Source organism: Lytechinus pictus, chromosome 18 (genome assembly GCF_037042905.1).
Source record: "Lytechinus pictus isolate F3 Inbred chromosome 18, Lp3.0, whole genome shotgun sequence".
Classification (NCBI taxonomy): domain Eukaryota; kingdom Metazoa; phylum Echinodermata; class Echinoidea; order Temnopleuroida; family Toxopneustidae; genus Lytechinus; species Lytechinus pictus.
This window is the reverse complement of record NC_087262.1, coordinates 5,014,052-5,028,114: the sequence shown is the minus strand read 5'-3', so window position 1 is coordinate 5,028,114 and position 14,063 is coordinate 5,014,052. Positions and strand designations below refer to the sequence as shown.

Below are 14,063 nucleotides of genomic sequence, written 5' to 3'. Positions count from 1 at the left end.
CAAAGAAAATCTGACACTTGCCAAATATAACAAAATTTCCTGTATCTTATATTTTTGCTTTCATGATGAATTTGATATCAAACAAATGAGTATGTCATGCCCCTTCATCACATTGTCATTGCTCTGTCACCAGGAGCTGAAAAAATTTTAGGTGTCATTTTTCCCCCCAGATTTTAGATGAATCAAAAATAAAAACTTGACAAAAAACATTTCATATTTGTGCTACATGTAGTTACTTCTCAACACAAACATTTCAGATTACACTTTTTTGTTCAGTGGTGACATATCGTGATAGAAAATGTAATATAAATCATCAGATTTGACATTTATATATATTTCTATGAAACGATGTTGGAAAATATAATAACTAATAACAATAGAATGCCTTTGGCACGAATATTACTTTTTTTCTTCAAAGAAAATTCTACCTGAAAATAATATACTTTGATCCCAATGGCACCCCAGTCATGTGAAGCAGCAATAATACGCTCTTTCATTTGATACCAAATTCATCATGGTAGTATTTATATTTCTGAAGATATAGTAAATTTTACCATGTTTGGCAAGGGAAAAAATTTCACTGAATACCATGGTGTACATGTACTTTTGACTTCAACTGTACATGTGTGAGACTCCCTCATTAAAGGTCAAGTCCACCCCAGTAAATTGTTGATTTGAATCAATAGAGAAAAAGCAAACAAACATAACGCTGCAAATTTCATCGAAATCGGATGTAAAATAAGAAAGTTATGACATATTTAAGTTTCGCTTATTTTTCACAAAACAGTTAAATGCACAACTCAGTGATATGCAAATGAGAGAGTCGATGATGTCCATCACTCACTATTTCTTTTGTTTTTTATTGTTTGAATAATACAATATTTCAATTTTTACAGATTTGACAACAACTTAACTTAACCATAAACTGTTAAAATAATGGTAATTCCACATGTTCAGGGAGAAATGAAACTTTGTTTCACTTGACAAGGGGGAGAAAATTAGAATATTTCATATTTCATATAATAAAATACAAAAGAAATAGTGAGTGGGTGACGTCATCAGTCTGCCAATTTGCATACCGACCAGGATTTGCATATAACTGTTTTGTGAAATTAGGCGAAATTTTAAAATGTCATAACTTTCTTATTTTACATTCGATTTTGATGAAATTTTCAGTGTTTTGCTTGTTGGATTTTTCTCCTTTTTTCAAATCAACTATTTGTTGGGGTGGACTTGTCCTTTAAGGTCTCTTGCTCATCTTCTGTCTTTCAACTTGGCATCTCTGGCTTTTCTTCTCGGTTACATTTCTTTTCACTTTCAGTCCATCATTTCCGTACTCCATCCATCCCAATAGCATTTTAGGAATTTTTCTCGTTCTTGCATTTATCTGTCTTTTAATTCTTTGAGGAATCCACACTCAACAAGCCCTGCTTTTTAGTGGATCCCACCATTTCCTCAACATTTATTTAAATAGTAAAGATGAATAAAAGAAGTTACATGCAAATGCATCATGAATATTCTACAGTTATTATTATCATGATTATCTAGTTCATTGTAAATATCATTATTGATATGATTATCATATTGTTTAGTGTCTATTGTAAATATTTATGTCATATTGTCATACTGTATATACTTGTATATTCATTTATATCTTTGTAATGATTTCTTTTACTCTTAAATTGACTTGAGTTGAAATGAAATGAAATTAAACCAAACTGAAGCTGAAACTATATATATTTTTTTTCAATAATAACTCTAATACTAATTTACTACAAGTACATGTATGTACAGCTACGGGGTACTGTCTTTTAAAGGGGAATCCAACCCAAATAAAAACTTGTTTTTATAAGAAAAAGAAAAATCAGACAAGTTAATAGGTGAAAGTTTGAACAATATTGGACAAACAACAAGAAAATTATGAATTTTTAAAAGTTGTAAATATAGGTAATCACTATACTCATGGAGACTTCAAATTGGCCGCATATGGGATGTCATAGGGCACACATGAGTATTACAGACCCCCATTGACTCACGTGTTAAATCATAGCTCATCAAAAAATCATCAAAAATCAATCCCACGATAGATTTTGCTTTAATTCTCTGACATTAGTCACAATTCAAGGTACATTAAGACCTGATATGTTAATCGGGTACTTGCCCAGCTCAATCAAAAGTTAAGTGGCCTGAAATAAGACTAACCATAATTTCGGCCAGTTCATCGCCAGAAAACCCCGAACTGCATTGTGGGTAATAATAATTCAAATGAAATACAAAAATGCAGTCTAGCCTCCCCAAACGCCTTAATTATGAAAGAGTATGAACATAGCATTATCTCTATCGTTTTTCTTTTGATATAAAAACATTTGATCTATTTTTACTGAATTATTTTAATCAAAAAAGTCATGTGATCTTTACTTACGCCTGTCCGACATGCTTTGCGCGCGGTTGAATTACTCTCATGTGCCCTATACTGAGGGTCAAACAACGAAAAGTTGAATATTTTGATCTCAAAAGAAAGAGTGGGTTCTCCTCAAGAGATTGATATATTGCATTCAATACCTAATCTGACTAAACGCGTTAAAAGAAAAGAAAACGTCTCATTAGACGCCCCTCATTTTAATGTAAAAATACAGTGTTCCATTCATATAATTTGTGCGCTTCCTATAGGTTATGGTATTGCAGCTACAAGTTCTACTTGTTTGATGTCCATCAATGGGCTAAAATATATATTGTGTGGAGTTAAAACTTCTTGTTAGCATGTTTAATTTTGTTCGAAGTGATTTATTACCTTTTTTATTCGCATAAAAATAAACAAAGTAAATAAAAGAAAATTGATAACAAACAAAGAGTGTAAGCAATTCTTGTGCTCATATCGCCTCTCTTCCTCATTATAACTCACAAGCTGGAAGGGGGGGTACTATAGATATATACCATCAACCCCGCCCTGCTTACAAGACAGGAGGATGAGGTATGTACCCCGACTCAGCTCCCCCCCCCCCCCCCCGCTTACCTTTGAACGAAGTGAATAGTATTCAAGTGCGCAATCTACATCTGACTGAGACAAGTTTATGTATTTTAATGTTTTGTTCATCTTTCTTTCTCGGCGTGCTCTAAACACTAAAAATGGGAATCCTTGATGATAATTAGTAGTTATTTATCATTTTTAAATCCCTACTTATTTAATTTCACACTCTCAAACCAACCAGATCTGATCTCCTGTTGGCAGTAGAAACTCGCATTTCTGCATGATAAATGATAATAAGCATTGAATATGCATTTGAAAGCGTCATTTCATCATAGTAAGCGATAAATGCACTAAATGCCGAGCTATATACCGATCAACTGTTGTCAAACATAACCTATTTCATTGTATAAAACTGTTTAAAACCTTCCATCACTGATTTCTAGCAGACGACGCTCAGCCTTAGCAACGACTGTGTAGAAGTGTAGTCGCAGTATAGGGCACACATGAGTATTACAGACCCCCATTGACTCACGTGTTAAATCATAGCTCATCAAAAAATCATCAAAAATCAATCCCACGATAGATTTTGCTTTAATTCTCTGACATTAGTCACAATTCACGGTACATTAAGACCTGATATGTTAATCGGGTACTTGCCCAGCTCAATCAAAAGTTAAGTGGCCTGAAATAAGACTAACCATAATTTCGGCCAGTTCATCGCCAGAAAACCCCGAACTGCATTGTGGGTAATAATAATTCAAATGAAATACAAAAATGCAGTCTAGCCTCCCCAAACGCCTTAATTATGAAAGAGTATGAACATAGCATTATCTCTATCGTTTTTCTTTTGATATAAAAACATTTGATCTATTTTTACTGAATTATTTTAATCAAAAAAGTCATGTGATCTTTACTTACGCCTGTCCGACATGCTTTGCGCGCGGTTGAATTACTCTCATGTGCCCTATACTGAGGGTCAAACAACGAAAAGTTGAATATTTTGATCTCAAAAGAAAGAGTGGGTTCTCCTCAAGAGATTGATATATTGCATTCAATACCTAATCTGACTAAACGCGTTAAAAGAAAAGAAAACGTCTCATTAGACGCCCCTCATTTTAATGTAAAAATACAGTGTTCCATTCATATAATTTGTGCGCTTCCTATAGGTTATGGTATTGCAGCTACAAGTTCTACTTGTTTGATGTCCATCAATGGGCTAAAATATATATTGTGTGGAGTTAAAACTTCTTGTTAGCATGTTTAATTTTGTTCGAAGTGATTTATTACCTTTTTTATTCGCATAAAAATAAACAAAGTAAATAAAAGAAAATTGATAACAAACAAAGAGTGTAAGCAATTCTTGTGCTCATATCGCCTCTCTTCCTCATTATAACTCACAAGCTGGAAGGGGGGGGGTACTATAGATATATACCATCAACCCCGCCCTGCTTACAAGACAGGAGGATGAGGTATGTACCCCGACTCAGCTCCCCCCCCCCCCCCCCCCGCTTACCTTTGAACGAAGTGAATAGTATTCAAGTGCGCAATCTACATCTGACTGAGACAAGTTTATGTATTTTAATGTTTTGTTCATCTTTCTTTCTCGGCGTGCTCTAAACACTAAAAATGGGAATCCTTGATGATAATTAGTAGTTATTTATCATTTTTAAATCCCTACTTATTTAATCTCACACTCTCAAACCAACCAGATCTGATCTCCTGTTGGCAGTAGAAACTCGCATTTCTGCATGATAAATGATAATAAGCATTGAATATGCATTTGAAAGCGTCATTTCATCATAGTAAGCGATAAATGCACTAAATGCCGAGCTATATACCGATCAACTGTTGTCAAACATAACCTATTTCATTGTATAAAACTGTTTAAAACATTCCATCACTGATTTCTAGCAGACGACGCTCAGCCTTAGCAACGACTGTGTAGAAGTGTAGTCGCAGTATAGGGCACACATGAGTATTACAGACCCCCATTGACTCACGTGTTAAATCATAGCTCATCAAAAAATCATCAAAAATCAATCCCACGATAGATTTTGCTTTAATTCTCTGACATTAGTCACAATTCACGGTACATTAAGACCTGATATGTTAATCGGGTACTTGCCCAGCTCAATCAAAAGTTAAGTGGCCTGAAATAAGACTAACCATAATTTCGGCCAGTTCATCGCCAGAAAACCCCGAACTGCATTGTGGGTAATAATAATTCAAATGAAATACAAAAATGCAGTCTAGCCTCCCCAAACGCCTTAATTATGAAAGAGTATGAACATAGCATTATCTCTATCGTTTTTCTTTTGATATAAAAACATTTGATCTATTTTTACTGAATTATTTTAATCAAAAAAGTCATGTGATCTTTACTTACGCCTGTCCGACATGCTTTGCGCGCGGTTGAATTACTCTCATGTGCCCCATAGTGATGTAAGGCAAGGACTACTCTTCCATGTACTCCAATACATATTATGGCTAAAATGTCATTTTTCCCAAAAGTTTTATTTCAAATTATATTTTTCTTTCATGAGGACATAAAACAATATACTACCTGGGTTATATTTAGATTACTGCCCCAGGGGAATGGGTAAAGTTTTAAAGTTATGAGAAAACCACAAATCCCTGATAATAAAGTACGTGGCCTATGGGAAAGTTGTCCTTGCCCCTTGTCATAATTTACTTACCTAGTTGCCAATTTGAAATCTACATACTATTAGTGATCTCAATTTTAAAGCAGCTATAACTTTCTTATCGCTTGTCCGATTTCTTTCAAACTTTCACCATTCTGTTTAATTTATTTTTCTCCTTCCCAACACAACATTTTATGGCCAAGGCTGGATTCCCCTTTAAATATTAAAAAGGGTCAGATACACTGGGCATATTGAGGGGTTTTTAATTATTTTTTTTGGTCCAATTACAAAAACACAGCAGCCTACATGTACATGTACAACAAACTATCTATATACCTGTACATGTAGAAGTGAATTGAAAGTTTTAAAGGTCAAGTCCACCCCAGAAAAATGTTGATTTAAATAAATAGAGAAAAATCAAACTAGCATAATGCTGAAAAGTTCATCAAAATTTGATTTAAATTAAGAAAGTTATGACATTTTAAAGTTTCGCTTATTTTTCACAAAAACAGTTATAACTTATATGCATATCCTGGTCGGTACGCAAATGAGGAGACTGATGACGTCATCCACTCACTATTTCTTTTGTATTTTATTATATAGAATATGAAATATTCTAATTTTCTCCTCATTGTCAAGTGAAACAACGATTAATTCCTCCCTGAACATGTGGAGTTAGCATTGTTTAATACTATATAGTTCAGTCAAGTTGGTCCCTATTGTCAAATTTGTAAAAAATGAAATATTGTGTAATTCAAACAATAAAAAAACAAAAGAAATAGTGAGTGAGGGACATCATTGACTGTCTCGTTTGCATGTCACTGAGTTGTGCATATCATTGTTTAGTGAAAAATAAGCGAAACTTTAAAATTTCATAACTTTCTTATTTTTCATCCGATTTTGATAAAATTTTTAGCGTCATGCTAGTTTGATTTTTCTCTGTTTATTCAAATCAACATTTTTCTGTGGTGGACTTGACCTTTAAAAGCAATGGAACCTCCCACTTTTATCTGCATACAACAACCTATGGGGCTACAGACATGCTCATGCATTTATACATACATGTACATGTATATTGTTGTAACGTTAGAGTGTATGCATCATCCACACAATACATCATCATCTAAAAATGAATTCTGTCATCATACATCGTACATATAGCATGAGGATGTGATTATGTATCAGCTCATTGGAATGCAAGATAGCTTTCTCTATCTCTCTTGTGAACTGTCTCCAGTATTCAAATCCAACAAACCACATAATAGTACACAGTACTACTCTATTGATTGTGAGCAAACATTGGAATAGCATGCCATACACACAGAATCAGCTGATCGTGATCAGGTGATTGTGTATTTAATCTGCATCATATCACACAAATGGATGATATATTGACAACTTACTGTAGTTATTGCCTCACAGTCATATCAATGACCCCCAAAGTCTAAAATGCTTCCTGCATTGTTTCTTACATTTAAAATCCACTTTATCATATCAAAATAACACTGGTTTACTGCTTAAATAATATATTTTTAGAAAAATGTTGGGTTTGAACTCCATGTAATATTTTGTGAGAGTGTCTCTGATCCTTATCTCATGACATGACCTCATATCATTTGACCTTTTGACCCCTACATATAGAAGTCCTTATGTACATGCATGTATACTTGGAAGTTGTACTGTATACATTGAAAAATGTGTACGTGTACAAATACATGTACAGTAGGTGTACTTGTTTATGTACACAAAGGCCTACATGTACATGTACATGTATGTTTAATCTTATATCAAATAAATAGCAAAGTCTGCAAGTCATAGTCACAAAACATACATTTATTTTGTGTACTTACAGTTTATTGACAGAAGTATAATACAAAACCTACATGTTATTGTTTTGATGTACAGTAGTGTACATGCAGTATTAGAGAAATATTACTTGAGGGTAAAAATAGAGTATGTGACATCATACTTTTTAAGTGCATGTGACTGAGAGATGTTCTATAGTAGTACTGTAACAGAGTATGCATGCTAGGCATACAGCACTAGATTACAGGTTGCTTTTTCTGGTCAGGGTTTATTGCGCAATATAATGTTGCTATTTTGTTCGCTCCATTCCTGTACACATACATTGTAAATGATTAGAAATTTTATCAATAAGTTTGGTAATGAATTGATGTGCGCTATACAGTGTACAAGAACTGCATTATAATTATCAATAATATTAAAGGGGAAGTTCACCCTGAATAAAAGTTTGCTGTACAAATAGCAGAAAAAAATAATGAAAAATATTGGTGAAGGTTTGAGGAAAAACCATTTAAGACTAAGAAAGTTATAAAAATTCTACATGTAAGTTATGGTTATGTGACGTCATAAACGAGCAGCTGCCCCATAAGAGGTAAACATATAAAATGCGTAAATTTCCATTTTTTATGGATTGTGATGACTTATTTTTCTTTTCTTTTTTAGGAGCGGGTGTGAAATGATCTGTTTATTGATATACTGGCGGTACAGTAAACCATTTCCAATTTTCTGATAAAATGACATTTCAATGATTTTTCACCGTACAATATGTCGGAAAGCTGCTCACATATAACGTCACAAATCAAATAATTAAAATTCAAATAATTTGTTTATTCTTTGATGAATTTTTTTTCAAACGTTCAGTTTGGCAATATTTTTATTATCTTTTTCTGCTATTAATTTACAATCAACTTTTTGACAAGGTGAATTTCCCTTTTAATGAATTATTTTAAATATCATTCAAATCAATATTTTTAGATGGTGTTTTATACATACCTGCACAGCACTGTTCAGAAAACAGTTGTTATCCCCGGGTGCATTGAGGAGCCCTTTCGAGAAAATAACCGAAGTTGTGTTCCCGGGTTTGAAAATGTTTCTTGATGGCTGCGTGCGAGTTTTGACTCCGCTGCGGGTAATTTGATCCTTTATCCACGAAGCCATGTTGTTAGGCGATGTATTCCTTTGATACGTTTCTTCAATAACACATGAATGCAAAGAAAGAAGAATTAAAATGTACTTGTCCTGCAGTTTGCTTTAATAACTCTGTAGTCATTGTAGACTAATGTTGCAAAGACATCAAGCTGTACTTGTATAGAATGATGCTATTGATTAAACATCACCTGAAGAATTTACTTGTGTTTACTGTCCTAAATTGGGATCCGATATGTAGTCAAATGTGCGATTTGGAAAGAATATATTTTATCAACAATTTCAAATGACGGCGATTTTTCTAGTTGGCGAGTGTTGTTTTTCCCTTTAGAATGCACGGGCAGTGAAGATCTGAAGAGTTCTGGAGTATCGAAAGTCACTGCATTCTATAAATCCTAGAGAATATTTGCAGATGTAGTGGTGTGTACTCTTCAGCGGTCCTCTTCAATGAAGTGTGTAATGTTCCTTGAAAGAAGAGAGTCTACACCATCCATTATTCATGGGAGTTTCTAAAATGAGACTTTCCAGCGTTATTTTCGGCACAATGCTCCTCTGTTCCACCGCAATTTAATCACACGAAATGATATCCTGCCCAGGCAGACCATCCGTTCGTTGTAGAAAGCAAGATTAATTGCAGCACATGTTCATTCAATGTCCACCGGGCGCTTCCCAGATCACTTTGCAATTAATCCAAAGCTATTATCAAGCTCTTATCGCTCAAATCCCTCTGCAGAGTTCACAGAAAAGCACAAAAGTAACCCATTTTCCGATGAAACCACACAATTACATCCCCATAATCATTTCGCGACCCATCCATACATCTATCAGTCCTGTTCTTTGACCTCCTTCCGAAATGAGTTGTGGTTTGCCTTTGGAACTTTCTTTAGATGGCAGCCCTGTTTTGATAAGATTCTTGATTTGATATTCCGTTTTTCTGGACAGCAATCAAAGCATTGATTGCTATCTGCCGCGACCTTTATTTGTTCCCGCTCTTTGTTACCCACCAAAAGTGCTTGCTTTTTCTGTGTCACGGACACCAAGCATGGTTGATTTCTATTGAGGATGTGTGGGAATGGCTCGCAAACGCTTCATGTTCCGACACCTTCTCATCACAGAAATACTTAAGATTGATGGGACAGCATGGCTGGCATTCTGACCACCCCCAATCTCCAATGAGAAAGCTAAAATCAGACTCCTCCTTCCCTCCTTGTGTCTTGTGTTTACGATACCATGGCAACGGCAAATTGATGAAGATTCTGGAACGATGTCCTTGGACAGAGTAATTGGGTTTAGCTTCTTCCTTTGGAAATCCTGTCTTATGGAACTATCAAGTCCTTCCTCCAGTTACATGTAATTCTGTGTACGAAATGAGAGAGAATGAGAGATAATAAAGAAGCTGTACCAAAAGGCAAAGACAGAATATGTTTTGAATAAATATACTGCGCAATATGCGTATGGCCTTTTAGTTTTTTAATACACAGAGTTGACACATACAAGTATTGAAATTAAACTTAGATTGTGATTGATCTAACTCTTTTCTCATATTGATCTTCACAAATTTGAGCATGATCTGAATCTACATATTTACATGTATCACAACTCTTTGTAAAAGAAGGGCATCAGATCCATGTTTAATAGTCATACATATTTTTTTTTTGTACTGTAGTGTAAGTCAACATACATGTACATGTACACTGTAGGACCTACATGTACAGTACAATAGTACATGTACATGAACTATACACTGTAGATGTACTGTACATGTACAAAGTTTGTAAAATTGTAAACATGTATAATTTGTAATACGGGATATTATTCAAATGGAGCAAAGATCGACATCAAAGCAAATATTGTCAAGGAAAAAAAATTGTATGAAAATATAATCCTATTGTGTACGAGTAAACTCAAGAAGCATTTTGCGACTCCTAGTCTATTGACAATCAAGCACCCCCAACAGAGTGCTCAAAATGACCGAAATGGGTGATCGAAATCCACTAGTCATACAAATTCCATTCATATTTTGACAAACTGTATAAAGCAATGCTTGACAGGGGACATACATGTACATTGTGACTAGGCCTCCAATTCAATCATTCATTCCCTCTCTCTTTTTCAATTCTTTGAATAGTGCAAAATTACAGTAATCAACTGGCCTTGTTAAAGTCATTGAATGTATCATATCATGGGGACTCCATTATTTAATCCCCCAAACGCCCCAAACGGCCCTGTATGAAACCCTTAAATGAAAATATAAGGTTTTTCACAAATTCACATTCATAATCATTACATACATACGTGTAGAATGATATCAATTTGTGATGATTTAAAATAAGACGATGATGATGATATACATAAAATTACAATGATGGTGTTAATAATGACAATGATCATAATAATAATAATAATAATATAGAGTATTTATAAAGCGCCAAATCCACATTGATTATGTGCTCAAGGCTCAATAATGACGATGGCGATGATCTGATGATGACAATGAATATGATGATGAAGATGAAGGTGATGATGATGATGATGATGATGTTGATGTTGACAATAATGATACTGATGATGAAGATGATGATGATGGTGGTGGTGACGATGATGATGATGGTGGTGGTGATGATGATGACGAAGAAGAAGATGATGATGATAACAATTCACTATGAAATGTATGTGTAATGATAAAGATAAAAATCTTTAATAATGATATGGTGAGACAGTGAAGAAAGTGAGAATGCACCAATCTATCCCCCCCCCCCCTGAACAAGCTGCTTTCCTAACTCCCCCTTTCAAGTCATATTCTTAGCCAAAAATTCTCCTCCCCTCCCATTCCCATGTCTCCTTTGATTATCTGCCCTGCCTTATTTCAGATGAATTGCAATGTTACACATCCCTTTCCACCAATATCAAATTTTCCACGCTCCATTGCTTTTCCTATAATCATAATTTGTAACCTTGGCGCTTATCCACCAATAAGTAATTTTGGCAAACAAAATTACACAAGATTTGCTCCTTGATGCAACTGTAGCAAAGATTTCATTTCAAATAAAATAAAAAAAACACCACCAAACCACACATACAGTAGTACATGTACATGCACACATGTCCTGCAAATACATATATTTCTTATTTCATTATAAGAATATATTTTGGAGAAAAATGATCATTAGATTCTGAATGTATATTAGGTACAGAATATGCATTTTATAGCAAGCAGAGTTGTTCTACTTGCTTGATTTTCAAAGTAAAAAAAAAAGAAGATCCAACTATTAAGGTACATGTATTTAATGTAGTCCCAGGTGATGCTTACATATGGATAAAATTTGATGGGTGCCAAGGGGCGAATTTGCCCAAAAGTGTCCCAAGAAAAACAACTGAAATTAATTACCGGTACATTTTGGTCAAATTTGGGGTCTGAGCTATAAAAAAAAGTTGTCCCAGAACCCCCCCCCCCCCCATCCCAAAAATGAAAGTAAAACATAAATCTCTTCTGCATATGACAGAAGAGATATATATACTGTTTATGTTTTACATACATATCCACAGAGTTCTACCAATGCCTTTATAGAGAAAGAAGAGCAATTAAAACAAAAGGATGCTCTGTATCTGCCAGACACAGTTCAATGCATTCTCTGAATGTCCCTCAGTGTCGCTCTATTCTGTCTGTTGTCACCTTTCTATTAGATGGACACAGTCAGGAAAATATTGATTGACAGTTTGAAATCAATATTCTCAAAGTAGCCATCCATTATCGGAAATTCTCACATGCTGAAAGATGGTGATTTGAAATATTAAGATGGAAATTCTGGACATACATGCACATGTGAGCCAGGCAGGACAGATACCACAGGTTGGGGAAGCAACTCAAGGGGGGGAGCAGGGGCAGGGAAAAAATTACATGGGGGCACGAGGGTGAATTCGCCCCCAAGTAACCCAAAAGCCTCATATTTGCATGATTAAAGGGGAATTCACCCACCCAGACATTAGGTTTTTATTGGGGGGGGGGTTACAAGTACTACAGTAGAAAAATTATTTAGCAATTCATCATTTGAAGAACAAACAGAATTTTGATGCATATATTCAACTTTTCAAAATTCTCATTTTGTGACATCACATATGAGCACCAACAACACCATGGACTCTACATGTAGATCTTTTAGAGTAAGTTTATAATGTAGTATACATGTACATGTACTTACAGACCAAAAATCAGGACTACGAGTTAAAAATAGTTAAAATACAAAGAGCTGAAAAGCAGAAAGGGCCAATGCTCCTAATACACTGTACATGTTCATAACATTTGCAAAAAGGACAAAAAATACACTCATATCCCTGAAAAAAATAATTAATTTGGATGAGAATGCAAATAGGTGGATTCATTAATAATTAATATGAATTTCATTTTGATTGGGGAATGGACAAACCTGCTATTGTAAGCTGAACCCATGACAACAGTATGCATTATATAGACACATTACACTTCCAAAAGCCGGAAAGGAACCTTTTCTTTTCTGGCAATGCAAAAGAAACAACACATACAATGTAGATCAGTCATACAAATCACCAAAATACACTGTAGGAATACATAAACTTTAGACACTCTTCAAAAACCTTTCTTTTTTGCTGCACATCCATCCTCATTTGTGCTGCATTTATACACACATTTACACTTTTAAAAGCACAAAAGTAACCTTTCATTTTCTGGCAATGCAAAAGTGACTGTAGCCTGTAGAAATGTTAAACAGATCATTCAAACAAATCACAAAAATAAACTGTGGGAATACGAGTTATTATTATAAATGTCATTTTTCAAAAACTTTGTTTTTCTGGACATACAGTACTGTGCTGCATGTATGTATACACACGTTACACTTTTACAAGCCTGAAAGGAACCTTTTATTTTCTTGCAATGCAAAAGTGACTGTAGAAGAAGAAAAAAACCCAGATCATTCAAAACAAAATTATTAAAAAATAAACTGTAGGAATTAAATCATAAATGACATTTTTCAAAAACCTTTTTTGGGGGGACATCTTTCCTCATTTGTGCTGCTGACTGCTTTTGTAATACACTGTAGAATCAAAATTAGAATATTTTCATGCAAAATCGTCTCCACAAAAACAGAAGCAGTTTTCTATGTGGCTAGACTGTGGACCTACATGTAGGGCATTGTACAGTACGGTAGGCGCTCAGCTAAACTCAATGACACAACCAGTGGCAAAACTGGCAATGAGGTCATATCATACATGTAATAGCCACAAAGCCAATGAATCATACAGCGATCAAATTCCATCTATTGTAATAATTTGAACTTGATAAGGAGTCATATTGCTAAAAAGCCAGACAATCATACATGTACATATACATTTATCTGATATTTCCTCTGCATTAATCCATTTCTAATTTTAGACATTTAATTGCTTTAAAAAAAAATTCAATATAGTGTAAATCCTTTGATCAAAGTGTTTATCCTTTCATACTGTACATGTACATGTACATTTTCATC

General features: G+C 34.4%; 1 protein-coding gene across 3 annotated transcripts in view; it reads right to left on the bottom strand.

The window, feature by feature from the left end:
- LOC129281641 (uncharacterized) overlaps window positions 1–13,070 on the bottom strand; it is a 37,999-nt gene extending 24,929 nt beyond the window's left edge. For 2 of the 3 annotated variants that reach the window (XM_064112879.1, XM_064112877.1), the window contains exons 1-2: window positions 12,984–13,070; window positions 8,407–9,915 (exon numbers count right to left, since the gene is read on the bottom strand). In XM_064112879.1, the coding sequence (XP_063968949.1) occupies window positions 8,407–8,571 (165 nt within the window). In that variant the 5' untranslated portion in view covers window positions 8,572–9,915; window positions 12,984–13,070. Of the gene's footprint in view, window positions 1–8,406; window positions 9,916–10,147; window positions 10,344–12,983 lie in introns of those variants that run through there. The other variant, XM_064112878.1, reaches the window with a different exon arrangement.
- Window positions 13,071–14,063: the final 993 nt, after the last annotated feature.